Genomic DNA, 20,866 nt, shown 5'->3' with positions numbered 1-20,866 from the left:
TATGCCCAAGGATATTATTATTATTATAATCATTATTATTAATATAATTATTATTATTAAAGCTCTCACTGACACGCAGGGACTCAAAGCCAAAGCTGAGGAATGCCAGGCTGGAATTGCAGCAGAAGGCACAGCCAGCCCCAGCTCTGGGGACGGGGTCACGGCTGCCCCATCCCTGTCCAGGTGGAATCTCTGCTCCCAAAGCTCAGCAGCCTGGGGTTGGAGGCCCTGTCTGTCCCTCAGAGCCCACCCAAAGCACGGCTGCCACGGGAAGGGATCTGAGCCGGAAGGATGATCCAGCTGTGCCTGCCAAGGACATTCCCCTCACCCCTGATCCCACACGGATCTGGGCACAGCTGCCCCTGGGGCAGGCACAGGAACAGGCTGGAAGAGCACCCTGGCATCCCCTGGGATCCAGCCAGGCTGTACCAGCACATGGATCCTTCAGCTCCCATGGAATCAGCTCTGGGGCCCCAAGGATGCCCGATGTCCAGCAGAACTCTAGCACCAATCCTTGGAAAATTAAGACTTTAATGTGTCTCCAATCAGGACCTCAAAGCCACTGATCCTGTCTGAGAGTCCTGGCTGGAGTGGGATTGATTCCTGAACACCAAGCGGGGGAAGCAAAGCACAAAGTGAGATTTTTTTTTCCCTCCCAGTGCAATTAACTTTAAATTATTAATTTTAAATTACACGCAGCGAGTGAAGACTTCCCGAACAAGAGCCCTGCACCACCTGCCTCCCACGGAATTGGGGCTGGGGGACAGCCCAGCCCTGCCAGCAGCACACGAGTGGCCCACAGCCCCAGCACCCTGCAGGATCCCAGCCATCTCAGCACCCCAGCGCCTGGATCCAGCCCTTTCCCTACGAGCAGAACTGACCTGGGCACACAGGGCTGAGCCAGGGCTGTGGGAATGGTGCCCTTGGACCCAGCGGAGCAGCCCCACAGTGGCAACACCTGGCTCCCCCACTGCCCTCCCTGCCCACCGAGCACATCCCACCAGCAGACACCAGAGCACAGGGAAGGGATTTCTGCCTGTTGGGAGTGTGAGGTCCTTCCCACCCTCAGGAATCATCCCAAAGCAGCGGTCTGGCTCCCTGTGTGCCAAGCTCCAGCCTTTGCTCCAAAGGGAGGGTTTTTCAGGATTCCACATGCCGGGGGTTCCAGCTCAGCCGCCCCAGTGCCCCTCATGTGCCCCCCAGGCTGGGCTGGCAGTGAGCTCCAGCCTGGGCACATCCCATATCCCATGTCCCACATGCCATATCCCAGCTCCAGGTGCTCCCTTCACCTGGCCCTGCTCCCCCATCCCCCCTGAGGGATCCGGATGTCCCCCAGGGCTCTCCCATGCCCTTCCCCAACGCTGTCATCACCAGGTACAAAGTGCAAAAGTGTTGCTGTTCCTGCATCCATTAAAAACTTTAAAAACAGAACAAAACAAACAGAAAAAGGCTTTCCATCATCATTTGCAAATACATTAATTCAGTCTCCAAAAAGCCAGCAAAGCCCTGGTCACCTCCTCGTGGGCAGGGTCCCCTGCGGCCAGCACGGACATTGGCAGGAGAGGCCACCTCTGCCCCAGCCCCTGCCCTGATCCAGCACGTGTCCATGGAGAGCCCGGAGCAGCGCTGGAATGCAGGGACATCCCGTTCCCTGACAGCCGGGCCTCAGCGTCACTCCCCAGCTCCGGCCGGGGACAGCCCCGGCCTCGGCCCTGCCAACCCAATCCAAGCCCTCCCTGCTCCCCCCACGGAAGTGTTGGCATTCCTCCTCTCCTGTGAAATGTTTCTGGTAAGGCTTTATTGCTCTACAAAGCGGTGCAAAGGCTGCCCGAGGACAGCTCCATCAGGAACTTTGGTCACACGGCTGCGGGATTTGTGCGCTGGCCCCGGCCGCCGCTGGACCTGCTACCTTCCCAAGAGAAGCTGAATACTGTGTGCAATAACACTGGGAAAACAGCACTGAACCCCAAATCCAAAACAAAAACCAGGGGCACGGGGAAGGGGACAACTCAAATCAGGCAGAAGGCTTGGGAAGAGCCTGTCATTCCCGTGAGGACTGAACTCAATGCTACATTTCGACAATGCCGAGTGTCTTTCCGAACGGATCGGTGCTGTTGGATCTGCGTGTCTGGTCCTGAACGCCAGCTCGCTCTCATCAATGCAGCATTTATTAAAAAATAAAATTAAAATGAAAAAAAAAAAAAAAAAAGAATTGACAAATTGCATCACCAGGGAGCAGCCTGGCCTGGCTCACACACGTCCCAGGGCGGCGGCGGCATCAAGCGGGGCCGTTCAACGTGGCTTCGGCGCAGGGCAAGGCCTCGTCACTCCTGCAGGGACACCAGGGAGCAGCCTTAGGGACATGGCACAGGCCAGGAGAGCTCCCAACGCTGCCCTCATTCCTCCTGGGAGCGCCCTTCTGCTGGGACCTGAGCCCCCCCCGGTTGTGCTCTGTCTGTGCAGTGAGGTGCTCTCAGCTCCCTGTGGAGAAACTCCCCCAGTGCCTCATGGAATATTACAGGGAAAACCAACATGGAATCAGGGAATGGCCTGGGTGGGAACAGACCTAAAAGCTCTCTATTTCCAACCCCTTCCAAGGTGATCAGAGGGATGGGGCACCTCCAACTCGAGGGCAGGCTGAGTTAGGAATGCTCAGTCAGGGAGAGCTCAGAGCCCCTGGCAGGGCCTGAAGGGGCTCCAGGAGAGCTGCAGAGGGACTGGGGCCAAGGCCTGCAGGGACAGCACCCAGGGAATGGCTCCCAGTGCCAGAGGGCAGCCAGGGATGGGATCTTGGCAATGAGGAATTCCTGGCTGGGCTGGGATTGCCAGAGCAGCTGGGGCTGCCCCTGCATCCCTGGCAGTGCCCCAGGCCAGGCTGGACACTGGGGCTGGAGCAGCCTGGGACAGTGGGAGGTGTCCCTGCCATGGCAGGGCTGGCACTGCAGGGGCTCTGGGGTCCCTCAGCACACCCAGCCATGCCAGGATTGTGGCCTCACCTGTCTCTCGTGGCCGTTTCTGTGGCAGTTGTGACAGCAGGGGCTGCTCTCTGGTGCCCGTCCGTGTGCGTGGCCGCGCTGTTCCGGGCTCGGGGGGCGCTGCCGTCAGCCGCGGGAAGCGTCTCCGGAGCCTTTCCGTCAGAGCCACTGCGGGAGAGGGCAGGGACGCGTCAGTGCAGCTCAGCCCACGGGAAAAGCAGGAATGGGGCTGGAATGGGGCTCGAATTCCAATGGGGAAAACAAAATTCCTCCTGCCCTCCTCACACAGGCCTGAAGATCCCATTGGGAATGAGAACTGGCAATAAGCTGGGATTCAAATCAGCGGGCACATCCTGGAGGCTCCAGGTGCCAAACCCAACAGGACACACCAGAACAGCTCCTGGAGAGAGGCATTCCCAACTCCTGCTGCAAGTCCAGTCTGAGAGCTCCCAAAGCACCATTCCAACTGCCATTGCTGGGATGGCACAGCCCCCTCTGCTCGGGCACGGACACAGACCCTGCTCTGCTCCACAGGCTCTGCCCAAGGGGCTCCTCAAGCTTCTGGGACACCCAGAAAATCCTGGGTTTAGGGGTAGATCCTAAAACCCCATGGAGGAAGACCCCCAGGGATTGGATGTCCAGAATCCAAACATGCTGAAGACACTCCAGGGACCATGGATGTGCCACCTGAGGGACAATGTCCCCAGTGAGGCACCAACAACCAAAGCTCAAATGCTGGGAAAGGAGAACTGCAGGAGCAAACCCTCTCAATCTCTTGTTTGGAATAAACCCACCCAGATTTGCAGCTGGAGAAGGGAGTTCTGTGCACATCCCATTTTTTGGCTTCCAAGGCAGAGGATGAGCTGCCCCAGGAATGTTTTCTTCCCAGTTTCCATCCAGAACAATTCTTTCTCCCTCTCTCCCAGAGCAAACCTCCACAAAAGGGAGAAAAGATGGAGATGGCTGAGCTGAATCCTGTCACTGGCTCTGGGGGAGTTTATGGAATAAAATAATCCCAGCTGGATAATTGGACATGTGATGGAGATTGGAGACTGAGGTTCTATTTCTGGAGCACTTCTCTTGAAAAAAAACATTAGAATGAGGAATAATGAGATCCAAACATTCCCTTTTCTCCAGGCTCACAAGCTCCTCAGAAGTACCAAAATACACCTTGGAGAGACACGGATGGAGCTGTGTTCCCAGGAATGTCACTGGAAAAAACCACTTCCCACACAAAAAACTGGAGCTCAACATCTCCATGGCTCAGAGAGAAATATCTGAAGCCCAGTCCCTGAAGTTCCCAGGGCAGGAGGATTCCAGAGTTACCTGAGCACCCATGGGGGCTCAGGAATTTCTCTGCCTTCCCTGGGCTCCTGGAAAATCCCAGCTGGACACACATCCCTGGTCACCCAGGGGTGACACAACCCAAACAAGGAGTTTGTGTGGGATGTCCTGTTGTCCCCTGGACACCCCTGAGGTGGGACCCCAAACCTCCCTGGGCAGCGGGATCCAAACTGGGGAGCTGAGAGCAATTCCTGAGCTGCATCTCCCTAAGGATCCCGCTGGGAGCTGGGATGGGGCTCACAGAGGGTGGAACATCTGGAGGATTCACTGGACTGCAACATCTGGTTCTCCATGGAATCCACAGAGGCCCTGGGCAGCTCCAAGGATAAAAGACCTCCAACGTGGATTCCAGGGACAAGGGGAAGGAAAACCCTGAGTCCCTGAGCAGCTCCAAGGAGAATCAGAGATCCCTGTGTGGATTCCAGTTATTCCAGGGGCACAAGGGGATGGAAAAACTGCCCCTACAGCAACAGGAATGGGGTTTGGTGCAGGTTTTGGGGAAGTGCTTGGAAGAGAGTCACAACCCCCAGAATGACTCCAAAATGTTCCTGATTTCCCTGGAATCATTAAGGAATGTGGTAAGAAATGGACATTCCCACTGCAGGCAGAGTGGTCTGGGAGAGCTGAGGACACTGGGAGGGCTCTGGGTGGTGATTCCCACTGGAAGCCCAGGCCCGGAGCAGCTCCAGTCCCAGCTGTGGCACTGCCCCTGTCCTCCCACAGCTCCCCCTGGGATCTCTGGCCATGGACACAGCTGTGGAGAGCCACAGGCACCTGTCAGGGGAGGCCCTGGGTGCTCTTTGCCACACTGGAATCAGCAGGCAGGCAAAGGCAGGCAGGTTTGGGAAGCTTCGTCCCTATGGAATGTGCTACGGACACTTGTCTGGAGAGGAAAACATTCCCCATGTGCCAAACCAGGAACAAACACTTCCCTCCCGCCAGGAAAGCAGGGAAGAGGTGAGAACACCTCAAGGAAGATGGACACAGGAACAGGAAGAGCTGGAGCTGGGTCAGGGAGGGTTAGGTGCAGTATCAGGAAAGGCTCTTCCTCCAGAGGGTGCTGGGCACTGGAACAGCTCCCCAGGGAATGGGCACGGCTCCAGAGCCCCAGGAACGTCTGGACAACTCTGGGATTGTTGGGCTGTCCTGGGCAGTTGGGCCAACGACCCTGTGAGTCCAGTTTAGGACATTCCCCGATCCTACTGGGAACCCAACCAGCCCCAGGCAAGGTCCTGCTGTGCCCACACCATGGGCCAGGGCAGGAAAAGCACCTGGAGCACCCTTTGGATCAGATCCAATGGATCCAACTCCACACAATCCAAGATAAGGAGAGGCTGCTTTCAGCACAGCTGGAACTGCTGTGCCTTCCCACACCCTCTGCTTCCCACCAAGCCACAGCCAGGCCTTTCCCAGGCACAGAGAGTGCATTTATCAGAATTAATGCATTTCTCAGAACTAATGCATTTATCAAACTGAAACGTATCAAAATTAACTGTGTTTATCAAAATGAATCCATTTATCCAAATTAACTGCATTTATCAGAATTAATGCATTTATCAAAATCAACCGTATTTATCAGAATTAACGTAATTATCACAATTAATGCATTTCTCAGAATAAGCTGCTTCCAACCTAACAGACACTGGGATAACTCCTGCCCTAATTCCAGGGAATTCTGCAATCCCAGTGGTTTCCCAGCCCCAGGCCCCCAGGAGCTGCTGCTGGCTGAGCACACCCAGGGATGACCCCAAACTGTCACCAAGCATTGCTGAAGGAAACTCCTGGTCCTGAGTCAGGTGCACAAACCCAAGGACTCAGGTAAAAAACACAAGGAAATCCATGGAAGAGTATGAGGAAAAACCTCAGAATCTTAGAACTGAGTAAAATCTCTGTGGATGCAGCAGATGCTGACTGGGCTGGGCAGCAGCTCATCCCCTGTGATTGGAGCAGGCTGGATTGAGGATCCAACTCTTACAAACCTGCCCAATCCCTGCATCTGCTCCAGCCTTTCCTGGTGCTTTTATTATTGAATGACTTTGGGGAAAACAAGAACCTGAGTGGGTTAAACCTTCCCCCCATGGCTGCAGGAGGATCCCCTGGGAGCCTTTACTCTTCTTTTCTGAGCGATCCCACCCAGATCCTGCCCCGGGTCTGATCCCAGATCATGGACAGAGACGCTCCTGTGACACTGGAGTGCCCAAAGGACAGGGACAGAGATGCTCCTGTGACACTGGAGTGGCCTAAAGGATGGGGACAGAGACGCTCCTGTGACACTGGAGTGCCCAAAGGACAGGGACAGAGATGCTCCTGTGACACTGGAGTGGCCCAAAGGACAGGGACAGAGATTCTCCTGTGACACTGGAGTGCCCAAAGGACAGGGACAGAGACGCTCCTGTGACACTGGAGTGCCCAAATGACAGGGACAGAGATGCTCCTGTGACACTGGAGCACCCAAAGGACAGGGACAGAGACGCTCCTGTGACACTGGAGTGGCCCAAAGGACAGGGACAGAGATTCTCCTGTGACACTGGAGTGGCTCAAAGGACAGGGACAGAGATGCTCCTGTGACACTGGAGTGGCTCAAAGGACAGGGACAGAGATGCTCCTGTGACCCTGGAGTGGCCCAAAGGACGGGGACAGAGATTCTCCTGTGACACTGGAGTGCCCAAAGGACAGGGACAGAGATGCTCCTGTGACACTGGAGTGGCCCAAAGGACAGGGACAGAGACGCTCCTGTGACACTGGAGCACCCAAAGGATGGGGACAGAGATGCTCCTGTGACACTGGAGCACCCAAAGGACAGGGACAGAGATGCTCCTGTGACACTGGAGTGGCCCAAAGGAGCCCCAACCCTTCCTTGGAATAACCCTGTGCTAAATATGTCCCTCAGCCCCCCTGTGCCATGCCAGGGCAGGACCTGCTCCCAGGGGATACGGGGACATGGAGCCCACAGGAGAAGGGACACTGGAGCCACGTGGGGCCATCCCAGCCCACGCAGATCCCTTCCCACCTGGAGGGAGCTGCCCTGTCCTTGCCGGGCTCCTGTGCCGTGGCCGTGGATTCCGTGCCAGCCTTGGCCTTGTCGTCGTCGTCGTCGTCGCTCTCGGAGCTGCCCGAGGAGCTGCTGTCCAAGGCCACCAGCGGTGCCTTCCGCGTCCCACACGCGTTCCACACACAGGGAGAGGCAGCAGTGCTGGCTGGGGGAGGAAGAGCCCACACTGGAACCTCGGGAAAGCTGCCTGGACCAGCCCGAGGGGTCAAACAGGGCCTGCAACCACTGCAGATGGTCTGGGGATCGTGGGATGGGTTGAGTGGGAAGGATCTCAAAGCCCACTCAGTGCCACCATGGGCAGGGACACCTTCCACTGTCCCAGAGTGCTGCCAGCCCCGTCCAGCCTGGCCTGGGACACTTCCAGGGATAAATGAAGTGCGCCTGTGATATCAGTTCCAACCCACTGCAGCTCCATCCCTTCCCTGCTGACCCTGTCCCAACAAACCCTGGGGTTGTCTGCCTTTGTTTCGCTCACTGACCCCGCAGGGAATGCTCAGAGCAGGGGCCCTGCAGGGAGCTTTCTCCTGCCCCAGGGGCTCCGTGCAGAGTTCCCAGGGGCTGAGAGCTCCCCGTGTGGCCCAGTGTCACTCACAGTTCTTGTCCTGGCCCTGCGCCGGGGTCCCGTCGGTGCCGCCACTCTCGGTGTCCACGGGGGAGCTGCAGCGAGGGCCGGACTCGGAGCTGGGGAGGGAAGAGCCCTGAGCACGGAGCCAGGATCATCCCAGAGCCTCCCAACAGCCCCAGGAGCAGCCACCAGCCCTGCTCTTCCTTCCCATCACTACTGTGAATTTCTCTAAACCTTATTTCCTGGTTTTCTACCCCAGTGAGGACACAGAAAGCGGGGCTGTGTCCCACCCCAGTCAGGAGCACTGGGAAGCACAAAGGAGCCCTGATCCAGGATCATCAGACAGCATTAAACAATAAAAGGGAAGCGATGGGAAGGGGAAGAAGAAAGGATTGCAGCCAGGCACTCCATCAAAACGTACCCCAAATACTGCCCGGTTCCCAAGCCCCAGGGGAGCTGGGATTCCGTGGCTCTTACCAGCAGAAAGGCTGGAAGTCTGTGAACTTGGCCCAGCCCTTCTCCTCCGGGGCGCCGCTCTGCGGGGCGGCCGAGTCCCACACGCTGGAGCCCACGTCCATGGCCACGGGCGGCGTGGGGCCCGCGGGCTCGAACACGGCCGTCCAGCCAGCCCCTAGGGACACCACAGCCTGGGTGCCAGCCCGGCCTCAGCCGGCCAGGAGCACCCCAGGGACACTGCAGGCAGCCAGGGACATGCCAGGGACATGCCAGGGATCCCAGGGACACAGCAACCCAGCCGAGGAACATCCCAGGGATCCCAGGGACACAGCAACCCATCCCAGGAACATCCCAGGGATCCCAGGGACATCCCAACTGCACCCAAGGGATCGCAGGGACACAGTAACCCAGCCCAGGAGCACCCCTGGGATCCCAGGGACACAGCAACCCATCCCAGGAACATCCCAGGGATCCCAGGGACATCCCAACTGCACCCAAGGGATCACAGGGACATAGTAACCCAGCCCAGGAGCACCCCTGGGATCCCAGGGACATCCCAACTGCACCCAAGGGATCACAGGGACATAGTAACCCAGCCCAGGAGCACCCCTGGGATCCCAGGGACACAGTAACCCATCCCAGGAACATCCCAGGAACATGCCAGGGACACAGCAACCCAGGCCAGGAACATCCTTGGGATCCCAGGGGCATCCCAGGGACATCCCAATGCATCCCAGGAACATCCTTGGGATCCCAGGGACACAGGGACCCATCCCAGGGCCCCCCTTCCCCACCCGCCTGTGTCCCACAGAAATCTCTCTGCAGATGTTTATCCCCAGGAGAGGCACCCATGGAGACAAATGACACCAGGGGTGGCTTCATCCCCCAAGCCAGTGATTCCCAGCTCCAAGTCCCTCAGTTCCCTGCCAAAAGGTCCCATCTCCATCTCCAATGGTTGGGTTTCAGGTAAAGAACTGATCAATGGATTCCAATATTTAAGATCCTAAAAATCACCCACTGCTTTTTTCACAGTCCTGGACAATTCCTCCTCCAGAACCTCCTTCCACTTCTAGTCCCACTTCCAACTTCCAGTCCTACAAATCCCATCTTTGGAATAGCATTTTTCCTTAGCTTTCCCCAGGGAAAAGGGAGGATTGCAGAGCTCTGCAGGAACAGAACCAGGCAGGAGAAGCCCCTCGAGGCTGTATCCCCAAAAGTGATCCCAAATTCCAACTGAATCTGCAGAGGGTGACTGGGCTGCCACACAGAGAGCCCACTGGAACCAGAAGGTTCATACTGGTTCTTCCCAATGGACTGGAATTATCTGACACTTCCAAAGGGGTGCAGAGAGCAGGAACCTGGGATAATCCTGCCTGGTGCTCAGAGTGACAACACAAAGGCAGCACCCAGAGAAAAAAATGGTATAGAACTCAAAAAGCATGGAAAAATGGATGGTTGGGAAAGTGTTTTGTCCCTTGGAATTGTTCTGCTGACAGCACCATGTGTGTCCAGCATTCTCATGGTGTCATTTACACAGAGAGTTGTGAAAACACCTGAAGGGAGCAGACAAAATGGAAAAGGACAATGTACAGGGGCCTGGAGGGACAGGACACAGGGAATGGCTTCCAGCCCCAGGTTTAGACGGGGTCTTAGGAAGCAATTCCTGTCTGGGAGGGTGAGCAGGGGCTGGGCTGGGATTGCCAGAGCAGCTGGGGCTGCCCCTGCATCCCTGGCAGTGCCCCAGGCCAGGCTGGACACTGGGGCTGGAGCAGCCTGGGACAGTGGGAGGTGTCCCTGCCATGGCAGGGTGGCACTGGAGGGGCTTTGAAATCCCTTTCTACCCAAACCCATTCCTGGGATTCCAGGAAAAGCCAGTCCCTCTGCACTCCTGCCCCAGTCACTGTAGGGATGGGTTTGCCACAGGCAAAGCACAGCTGGAAAAGCAGGAGAACAGGCAGGGATGAGGGTGTGGAGACACCTGGCAAAGGTGGGCACACAACTCCTGTCCTGGGATGGGAAGAGCTCAGGTCACATCCCTGCACTGCTGCTTTGATTGGGATTGGCACTGAAGGAGCTGGGATTCAGGGAGCCACAGAACCATGGAATGGCTTGGGTGTGAGGTGACCTTACAGCTCCTCTCATTCCAAGTCCTGCCATGGGCAGGGACCCTTTCCCTGGGAGTCTCCCTGTGGGGCTGCCTGACACAAGGGCCGTACTGGGGCAGGGCTGCAGCTCCAGAGACTCAAGAGGCACAAGGTGAGCCCTGACATTCCCGTTTCCCCTGGCCAGGAGGAACTGGGGATTGCCCAGAGGAGCTGGCAATGTGTGAGTGCTGCTGTGATCCCTGCAGCCCCAGGGATGCTCTCCCAAGCCCGGTACCTTGGCAGGAGTCTGAGTCCTTCTGCTCTGGGCTGCTGCCCTTGTGTGGGGAGGGCGGTGGTGGCCGCTCCTCCTCCTCCTCTGAGTCCACGCTGCCGTCGTGGTCCCCGTTCTCCAGGTCACTCTTGGAGCTCTCTGACGTCTGTGAGGCTCCAAACCTGAACGGGAACTGGGAATGAGCCACGCCTGGACCCCTCAGCTCCTCCTCCCTGTCCGTGGGGAAACAGCCCAGAGCCTTTGCCACGGTTGCTTCCCCCAAAATATTTCCCCCAACTGCTCAGGGCAATCGTGGGTGCTCAGAGGGATTCCCCCAGATTCCTGAGGGCTTTGCTGCCAGCATTCCCTGGAGGTGCAGGACAGAGCCAGGGCTGGGGACACCACACAAACCAGTGCTCAGAGAGGGGACAGACACTGGTGTGGAGCCCACCCTGTGCCCAGGCAGGACCTGAGGCTGTTCATGCTTGGCAAGGACACAGGGAAGCCTTGGATGTTTTCTCCGTTTCCTTTGATCACACTGCAGATTGGGAATTATGGAAATAACTTTATTTTAATGAGTGGCTCTGTCAAAGGGATGAAAAATTATTTCAAAGCCCAAGATGCCCCTGGGAGGCCTCTTGTTCTCACTTTTCTGATTTGAATGTTCTGAGAAAGAATGTTCTGCCCACTCCCCTCCGTCTCACCTCCTCCTCCTCCTCCTCCTCCTCTCCAAGGATGAGAGAAGGAGCAAATTCCAAGTGTTTCACACTAAGGGTCGGGGTTTTTAACGTGTTTGATGGAAGACTCATTAATTAGGTGTTCCCATTGTTAATGAATTCCCTTGAACTGGATCTGTTTCCAGTTCAGGAGAACCCCCAGCACAAGTGGCAGGGAAAAGTGCTCAGGGTTGTGTCAGACAAAACCTCACAGCCCCAAAATGACACAAAACCCAAGGAATTCCTCCTGGCCTGGACTGAAATGTGCAGATTCCCAGCAGCAGGGGGAAAATCAGAGCTCTGCTTTCACCTTACCGTGTCCTGGACTTGACCTGGGTGGCGTAGGAGATGTCCTTCTCCTCCCAGATATCCTCCTCCTCCTCGTTGTCGTCGAACTGCTGGATGCGCTCGTTGCAGCAGGCCTCGAACAGGGAGGCGTTGGGCTGCAGGACCAAAGGGAAATCACTTTCCACAGGTTCTCTGGAGACACTGCTTTAAGCCCAAGTCTCAGGGCTGACCAAATCCAGCTTTGCTCAGGAGCTGGGATCCCCTGGGACCACCACAGTCCAGGTGCTGCTTTGCTTTGGGGCAACAAACCAGGAAAGGCCAGGAACAGCCTGGCAATGTTTAGATCCATGAGAAATCCATTTCTGCCTATGCTTCCCCAATCTGTGTCTGGAAAGATGACCTAAAGCTGTGAGAGCTGGGGTTGTTCACCTCGACAGGAGAGGAATCCAGAGATATCTCAGAGCCCTTTCCAGGGCCTGAAGGGGCTCCAGGAGAGCTGCAGAGGGGCTGGGACCAAGGCCTGCAGGGACAGCACCCAGGGAATGGCTCCCAGTGCCAGAGGGCAGCCAGGGATGGGATCTTGGCAATGAGGAATTCCTGGCTGGGCTGGGATTGCCAGAGCAGCTGGGGCTGCCCCTGCATCCCTGGCAGTGCCCCAGGCCAGGCTGGACACTGGGGCTGGAGCAGCCTGGGACAGTGGGAGGTGGCCCTGCCAGGGACTCTGTGCCAGGGGTGCTGCCTCAGAGGGAACATTCCCTGGCAGGAAGCCCTGAGGGGCCAGCAGTGCCCAGCTCTCTCAGGCCCCTGTGCATTGCCCAAAGCCCCCAAAGCTTTGCTGTCAGCATGCAAGCAGCACCTTTGCAGCACCTTTGCAGCAGCACCCTGACCCCAGCCCCAGCCCAGAGCCCCACTCACGCTGTCGTCGTCAGCGTCGATGTTGAAGTTGATCTCGGCGATGCGGTCGAAGGGAGCGCTGGGAGGGAGGAGGGAGGGAAGAGCCTCAGGAGTGGCCCGTGCTTCCCAGAGGGACAGCAGCAGGGCCAGAGGCACTCCTGGGCTGGGATCCCTGCACAGCCACTCCTGCCCAGGGTGTACCCTCAACGAGGGAAGGGTTATTCCAGCCTAGAACATTCCCTGCCCATGGCAGGGGGGGCACTGGAGGGGATTCCTGGGGCACAGCCGGGGGTCGGGCTGTGCTGCAGGGAACAGGGACAGGAGCAGAGGGAACGGCCTCAGGCTGGGCCAGGGCAGCCTCAGGGGGGAATCAGCAGGAATTTCCCCATGGGAAGGGGGTCAGGCCTTGGCAGGGGAAATTTGGAGTGCCCATCCCTGGAGGTGTCCCAGGAATTCCTGGAGGTGGCACTCGGGGCTCTGGGCTGGGGACAAAATGGGCATTGGGCACAGCTTGGACTGGATGGGCTGGGAGGGCTTGTCCAGCTTCAGGGATCCTGGGATTCTGTGAATCTCAGTCTCAAAGCCCAAGGTGTGCTGTTCTGTGAATATCCCAGGATGTGAATATCCCCGGATGACCCAATTCCCAGTCCAAGGCAGGGGAGCCCTGCTGGGAACAGCAGAGGGTGCTGCAAGCCCAGAAATTCCCAATTCCCAGAGTTTGGATTCAGGAAGAGCTCACTCTCCCTACTCATGGATCTATGGCTTTTCCAGTGTCATTTTCTTTGAAAGACTCTCCTGTTCAACACTCCTGCAATCGCAGGGACATTGACACATGACTGATAGTCCTTCAATATTCCAATTCACTTCCAGCCCAGTGTCCACCACCTGGAAACAGCTGGCAGGAAGCACCACCCCCAGAATATTCCTGGTTTTGTAGGACATTCTCCTTTTCCAATCACAAACAGAGCTACAACATGCCAGGCAGACGTTTTCCAGTTTCATGTTCATTTTACACCTGGCACAAAGTCCCTGGGGCAGCTCCACAGGGATTTAACTCCTCCCTGCCCCTCACTCACATGGGGCTGTATTTGCCAGCAGTGAAAAGTCTTTTATTTATTTTATTTTGTTTTTAAAAAATTATGTGTAGAACAGAATAATTTCTGTTCGTTTCAATTCTGATTCTATTCTAGAACTTTTTGGCCTTATCAAATTTCTGACATCTCTGAGGCTCAGGAAAAACACTGGATGGGAAGGGCAGAAGTGCTGCCTTGGATCCTAAGGAATTCCTGGGATGGAGACAAACCCAGGAGCACTGGGATCCCCTGGAGCACTGCTCTTTCCATAATTGGTCCCAATTTCAGGACTGTTATGGCCACTGGGATAATCCCAGTGCTAGGTACATTTCTAAGGAGAGAGGATGAGCTGCAGCTTAAATGGGATTGAATGAATTCTGTAAAAGCAGCGAATTCCAAGCTCTGGATTCAGCAAGTTGTGTAACACTGAATCCCCTTCCCTGTCTCCCTGAAATGCCACTGCTCCTGATCATCCCTGCTCCCTTCCTCAGGAGGGGGAAAATGGCTGCATTTTCCATGGATCCCATCAGAGCATTGTCCCTTCACTCCTCCTTCCAATAAGGATTTAATGCCTTGGAAAAGATCTGTTTAACTGCCCAGAGTTTGCTCTCATGCTTTGTCTTTAAACTCATTCCAGACCAGGGCTGGACAACAGTTGCCTGCTTTATTTCAAATATCCCTCTTTGAAATGAAAGAATACTTTTCCTTGCTTCTCCACCTGGCTCTGGAGATCGGGCTGGGCTCCTGGAAAACAAGGAGCTGTTTACAACCTGAGGAGGGATAACAAGGCTCATTTGTAAACCTGAAGCAGAGGGAGGATGGGATGCAAAGAGGCTGAAATGCCAATCACCCCCAGACTCACTCGGTGCTGCCACCAAACACCCCCAGACTCACTTGATGTTGTCATCCTGGTCTGCAAACTCCTCGTCATTGAAGCCAAACTGATCCACGAAATTGGCTGTCATCTGCTGGATCTGGTACTCAGAGAAAGCCTGGGAAGGGATCCCAAAAAATCCATCAGCAGGGTGTTCAGAGACACTCCAGAAACAGTCAGTGGAGCTCCTCCAGGAAAACACTAAAATCCCAGGGAAGAGTGTGAAATCTGCACTCTGACCCCTTCCCAGAGCAGGGTCACACAGGCATTCCCATCCTGATGCCTCCTGCCCTGCTCCCAGGTGGATCCCAGGCCATGGAACTGCTCTGGGAAAGCCCAAAGGAACTGAACACAGACTGGGAGCAGAGTTCAGGAAGCTGCTCCACACCAGGATGGACCAAAGGCAACTGGAGCAGTGAGTTTCCCAGAATTAGTGCAGATGTTCCCAACTCACCTGCTGGAGAGTGAGCTCGTTGGGAAAAGCACTTTCAATGTCCTCATCCTCGCTGGAGGAGTGCAGGTGGTGGGTGCTCACCTGGGAAAGCACAAACCAGTCAGGGAACCAGGGAAAGCTGGAAAAGCTCCAATGTTTCAGTTCCACCAAAGCCCAAACTCCTGCCCAGGCAGGTGCTGCCCCAAGGAATCCCAGGGACCAGCTCAGCACCACAGATCAGCTCTGCTGAAGGACTGTTATGAAACACGTTCATGGAAATGCTTTCTACTCTGCCTTGAAGCATTCTTCAGCAAAAGAAGGAAAATGAGAAAAACCAGGAATATCCCTTTCTTCTGTGAGGGGAAGCCCAGCAGGCACTGGAGTGACCAACTCACCAAATCCACCGTGTTTCTCCGGTTTGTCTCCGTCAGCGTCTCCTCCACAAAACTCTCCCACCTGCCCCTGCAGTCCTCAGGCAACTCTGGAACAAAAGGGACACAGAAACCATGGGAGTTCTGAGCCAGCTGAACTCCCTGGGGACTCACCCGGGCTGAGGACTCACAGCTTCTCTCACCTTGGGGGTGCCCTCCCCTCCCATCTCTCCCAGCCCAGCACAACTGGGAGCACAAAGGTGAGCAGAACTTGAGGGTTGAGGCAGGGAAATGGAGAAATAATACAAGGAAAAAAGAGCAGAAGATTGTGCCCCCAGATTGTCACTGCCCGGCTGTACCCCCTCCCAGCCCGGCAGGGGCTGAGCAGTGGGGATGGAAAATGTGGAAAATGGAAAATCTTCCTTCCTCCCACCCAAAGCCATGGGACAAAACCAGTTTTCCAAGTGGATCCAGTGAGGGCAGGATGGACACAGTCTGGCAATGGGAATATCCCTGATGAGCACATCTGGGGACACAACCTCATGTCTCTTCCTCAGAGAGTCATGGAATCATGGAATGGGTTGGGTGGGAAGGGACCTCAAAGCCCATCCAGTGCCACCCCTGCCACGACAGGGACTCCTCCCACTGTCCAATCTTAACCTCACTGTCTGAAAACCAGGAGCAGCCAAATGGGGTCTCACCATACTTTAAATGATGGCATATTGTGGGATTTCCCTGGGAACACTTTCCAATGGGAAAGGATCTTGAGGAAATACCTGCAGTGAGCCCTCCCAGGAGCTCCCAAGGGTTATTTTTCCCTGGAGAGCAGTGAAAAGTGAAGGAGAAGGAGGAGGAGAAGGAGAAGGAGAAGGAGAAGGAGAAGGAGAAGGAGAAGGAGAAGGAGAAGGAGAAGGAGAAGGAGAAGGAGAAGGAGAAGGAGGAGGAGGAGGAGGAGGAGGAGGAGGAGGCGGTACCTTTGATGAAGTCACTGATCTGGGCCTGCATGGGCCCCTTCTCCATGTTGTGCACCACGGCGTTGGCGATGCGGGTCAGGTGCCCCATGTTCCCTCTCCTCCTGCCGCCCTCTGCCCTGGAACAGAGAGCAGCCGCTACCCACAGAGCCGGGACACCCTCGGGGCCAGGACACCCATGGAACCGGGATACCCTCGGAGCCGGGACACCCTCAGGGCCAGGATACCCATAGAGCCAGGTTACCCATGGAACCGGGATACCCACGGAACTGGGATATCCACAGAGCCAGGACACCCATGGAACTGGGATACCCACAGAGCTGGGATACCCACAGAGCTGGGATACCCACAGAGCCAGGTTACCCATGGAACCAGGATACCCACGGAACTGGGATATCCACAGAGCCAGGACCCGCGCAGAACTGGGATACCCACAGAGCTGGGATACCCACAGAGCCAGGATACCCATGGAACCGGGATACCCACGGAACTGGGATACCCATGGAGCCAGGACAGCCATGGCACTCAGGTACCCATGGAACTGGGATACCCACGGAGCCAGGACACCCATGGAACTGGGATACCCAAGGAGCCAAGATACCCATGGAGCCAGGATGGGATGCCCATGGAGCCAGGATAACCACAGAGCCAGGACAAAGCCCTGGGAATAGCCACAGCATTCCTGCCCCAATGCCCACAGAATTCCAGCCACAATGGCCACAGCATTCCTGCCCCACTGGCCACAGAATTCCAGCCCCACACAGGGATCAGCCCTGCTCTGGCAGGATGGGCTGAGCTCGGCCCCAGCACAGGGACCTTCCTTCATTTTGCCCTGTTCCCTCCTGATCCCTCCTCCTGCCCAGGTAACATGGGAGGGGCTCTATACAAGGAGCTAAACATGGAAAAGATGCAAGAATAAATCTGATTGCAGTTCCCAGGGAAGAAAACGCCCAAAGTTAAGGATCTACAGCACAGCTACTGGCAGAGCTCCAGGGTGGGACTGGGATTGCAGCAGTGACTCCCCCAGAACAGAAGACATTCCCATCCAAGCATGGGATTGCCCCTGGGATAAAACCAGTTCCCAACACAGAGCCCGAGCAGCCTCGAGTCCCTGCTCTGGCTCCTCACTGCTTCCTTTCCTGCAGAGTGAAGCCGTGCTCCAAACCAGCCCAGGGAATGGTTTGGGTGGGAAGGGACCCTCCAGTGCCAGCCCTGCCAGTGTCCAGCCTGGCCTGGGGCACTGCCAGGGATCCAGGGTCGGTCCCTGCTGCTCTCCATCTGCCCACTGAGAGCAGCCAAGGAAACTCCACCTTCCCAAAGCCCCAGCTGAGATTCCTCTGCTGAAATCCCTGGTTTTTTCCTTCCACTCAGATTCTTTCCAGTGTGGTGGTGGCTGGAACTCTGGCAGGAAGTAGGGATGAGCTCTGGCTCCTTTCTGGTTTAATCAGGAAAACTCCCAAGCAGCACCCAGGGATATTTTTGGTCCTACAGAACTGGGCAAGGAAATGCCCAGCAAAATTCCTTATGTGGACAAGAGGCTGTAAAAAGAACCAAAAACCCAAAACCCCAAATCACAGCAACAAAAAAAAAAAAAGTAATCCAGATCTCAATCCACCAATTATGGCCTAAACAACTCCACTGGGACTCCAAAGGCCTTGGAAGCCACCAGGAGCTCAAAATAGAAAGGGAGGACCAAACACTGAGCTGGACACGGAAACTGAAGCCTCTGGAATATTTCCACTTGAATGTTTTAGTTCTTTTAGAATATTTAGTTCTTATCAGCCCAATCAGCACAAGGGGTTTATAAAGCTAAAATAGGAAATCCAGGCCACAAATGCTTGGCCACCCCAACTTCCAACAGTTTTCTACTCTGGGAAGAATAAAATTGTACACTTGAAACAAACAAACAAAAAAGTTTAAAAGGTGAATATTCCATGGGGTTCCCTGAGAAAGCAGGAAAGCAGAAGACTGAGTGTTTGGGATGGGGTGTTGGAAACATCCACAAAACCAATCATGCCTTCAAATCTGTCTGTTTGGGAATTTGGCTTGTCAGCATGCAAACCACCCCAGTTCCAAATCCCAACCAAAATCCAAGTCTGTTTGGACACCATTCAAATGGAAATTCTCCAAGAATATTCCCAAGTCAGTGTGCAGCCCCAGGCCAGCAATTCCTTACTGGATTTTGTCATTGGCTTCCCAGGCGTCCAATATCCTCTGCACCAGGCAGCACTTCTGGAACAGCTGTGGGGAAAAAGGGAGGATATTCAGGATTTTCCAAAGGAGAACTGTGGATCCTCCTGCTCCTTCCCTGGCCGCTCCTTTCCTTCCTGGTTATTCCCCAGAGGATCCCAGCACAGCAGCAACACCTGGAGCATCCCCAGCAGCAGAACTAAAGCACTGCTGGCATTTTCCAGCCACCACACTGAGGCCTGGCCACTCACAGCTGGAATGGTCTTGGTTAGCTTTTTGTCCAAAATTTGTAGTAAGTTTTACTTTAAAAAATGGAATTTGAATAATAAATGGAGTTAATTTTAATAAATACCAAGGGATTCACAGGGTCATTAAATGAGGGGAGTTTTAATGGGATGCTGCAAATAAAGGCACAAAAGCCACCACAGCTCCATGAGAACCACTACAAATGATAATAACAAAGCCCACTAAAAATAGATAAAAATAATAATAAAACCCACTACAAATTATAATAAATAATAATAAAACCCACTAAAACCAGATAATAATAAAGCCCACAAAAATTTGATAATAAGTAATAAAAACAATTTTAAAGGCAATAAATTATAAAAAAAACCCCACTAGAAATTACATATAAAACCAAATAATAATAAAAAAATCTACATTGAGACAAGTCCCTGCTCTGGAACAACCCACCCCAGAGATCCCTGCTGACCCCAGCCCCAGACCAAGGATCCCTGGTGAGCCCAGCCCCAGACCAAGGATCCCTGGTGACCCCAGCCCATCCCAGAGATCCCTGGTGACCCCAGCCCACCCCAGAGATCCCTGGTGATCCCAGCCCATCCCAGAGATGCCCTGGTGATCCCAGCCCATCCCAGAGATCCCCGGTGACCCCAGCCCATCCCAGAGATCCCTGGTGACCCCAGCCCATCCCAGAGATCCCTGCTGACCCCAGCCCATCCCAGAGATCCCTGCTGACCCCAGCCCCAGACCAAGGATCCCTGCTGACCCCAGCCATCCCCAGAGATCCCTGGTGACCCCAGCCCATCCCAGAGATCCCTGGTGACCCCAGCCCATCCCAGAGATCCCTGGTGACCCCAGCCCCACCCCAGAGATCCCCGGTGACCCCAGCCCATCCCAGAGATCCCTGGTGACCCCAGCCCCAGACCAAGGATCCCTGGTGACCCCAGCCCATCCCAGAGATCCCTACTGACCCCAGCCATCCCCAGAGATGCTCTGGTGACTCAAACCCATCCCAGAGATCCCTGGTGATCCCAGCCCATCCCAGAGATGCCCTGGTGATCCCAGCCCATCCCAGAGATCCCCGGTGACCCCAGCCCATCCCAGAGATCCCTGGTGACCCCAGCCCATCCCAGAGATCCCTGCTGACCCCAGCCCATCCCAGAGATCCCTGGTGACCCCAGCCCATCCCAGAGATGCCCTGGTGACCCCAGCCCCACCACAAGGACCCTGGTGACCCCAGCCCATCCCAGAGATGCCCTGGTGACCCCAGCCCATCCCAGAGATGCCCGGTGACCCCAGCCCAGCCCAGGCACCCCGCGGCCCCATCCGCAGCCCAGCTCTCACGTGGGTGACCATGACGTTCTCGGTGGCTCCGGCAGGGGGCTGTGTGCGCTCCGCGGGCTCCGCGGGCTCCGGGGCCGCGCTCCCGCTCGGAGCCTCCTCTTTGCTGCCCGGCTCCCCCGGGCTGGGCTTCCCCTCCTGCACCGAGTGGGACAGGATGGCTGCTATGGACAGCTCCACTTGGAAATGCAAAAAGTTATTCCACGTGTATTTAAAAAATAAATCCTGGAGGAGAAACGAGAGATGGAAGAGTTTACTCAGGATAAATTTTCCTGGTTTTAATGATATCAGGGATCTTTAGGAATCTTCCCAATTCAACCCATCCCAGGATTCTGGGACTCTGGGATACTAAATTGTTGCCCAAGCTGTTGTTTGATCAAGCAATTCCACTCAAACGGTTTTCCTGCTACATGCCAGCACCCAGTGCAGGCTGGGCTCTGCATTCCCAGGGCACTCAGTCTGCTGGGAAATCAGTGAATATTCCCAGTAAATGGAGCACTTAGGAATCCTCTCACACAGCACTCACAGCACAGACACACTGAATTAAACAACTTAACTCTGCTGGGGCTCAATGAAGCCTAGGAAAAACAGGAACTAAACCACTGCTAAGGGTGGAATCAATTCTCTTAAGGCAGCCCAGGTTCCGGAAGGCTTTTTCCAGCCTCAAGGATCCTGGGAGAAAATTAATCTCTCATGATTCCAGGAGCTCACACACACAGCACAGA

General features: G+C 55.4%; 1 protein-coding gene across 1 annotated transcript in view; it reads right to left on the bottom strand.

The window, feature by feature from the left end:
* Nucleotides 1–1,451: 1,451 nt before the first annotated feature.
* Nucleotides 1,452–20,866, bottom strand: part of PPP6R2 (protein phosphatase 6 regulatory subunit 2) — a 60,147-nt gene continuing 40,732 nt past the window's right edge. Inside the window, exons 11-24 of the mRNA XM_036400299.2 lie at nt 20,145–20,366; nt 18,544–18,608; nt 16,371–16,486; nt 15,421–15,506; nt 15,047–15,127; nt 14,613–14,710; nt 12,667–12,724; nt 11,779–11,906; nt 10,772–10,929; nt 8,414–8,567; nt 7,964–8,052; nt 7,330–7,516; nt 2,997–3,143; nt 1,452–2,330 (exon numbers count right to left, since the gene is read on the bottom strand). Of these exons, the coding sequence (XP_036256192.1) occupies nt 2,279–2,330; nt 2,997–3,143; nt 7,330–7,516; nt 7,964–8,052; nt 8,414–8,567; nt 10,772–10,929; nt 11,779–11,906; nt 12,667–12,724; nt 14,613–14,710; nt 15,047–15,127; nt 15,421–15,506; nt 16,371–16,486; nt 18,544–18,608; nt 20,145–20,366 (1,641 nt within the window). The 3' untranslated portion in view covers nt 1,452–2,278. The remainder of the gene's footprint in view (nt 2,331–2,996; nt 3,144–7,329; nt 7,517–7,963; nt 8,053–8,413; nt 8,568–10,771; nt 10,930–11,778; nt 11,907–12,666; nt 12,725–14,612; nt 14,711–15,046; nt 15,128–15,420; nt 15,507–16,370; nt 16,487–18,543; nt 18,609–20,144; nt 20,367–20,866) is intronic.

Source organism: Molothrus ater, chromosome 5, assembly GCF_012460135.2.
Source record: "Molothrus ater isolate BHLD 08-10-18 breed brown headed cowbird chromosome 5, BPBGC_Mater_1.1, whole genome shotgun sequence".
Taxonomy (NCBI): Eukaryota; Metazoa; Chordata; class Aves; order Passeriformes; family Icteridae; genus Molothrus; species Molothrus ater.
The sequence above is the reverse complement of the archived record's forward strand: the minus strand, read 5'-3'. Positions and strand labels throughout refer to the sequence as shown.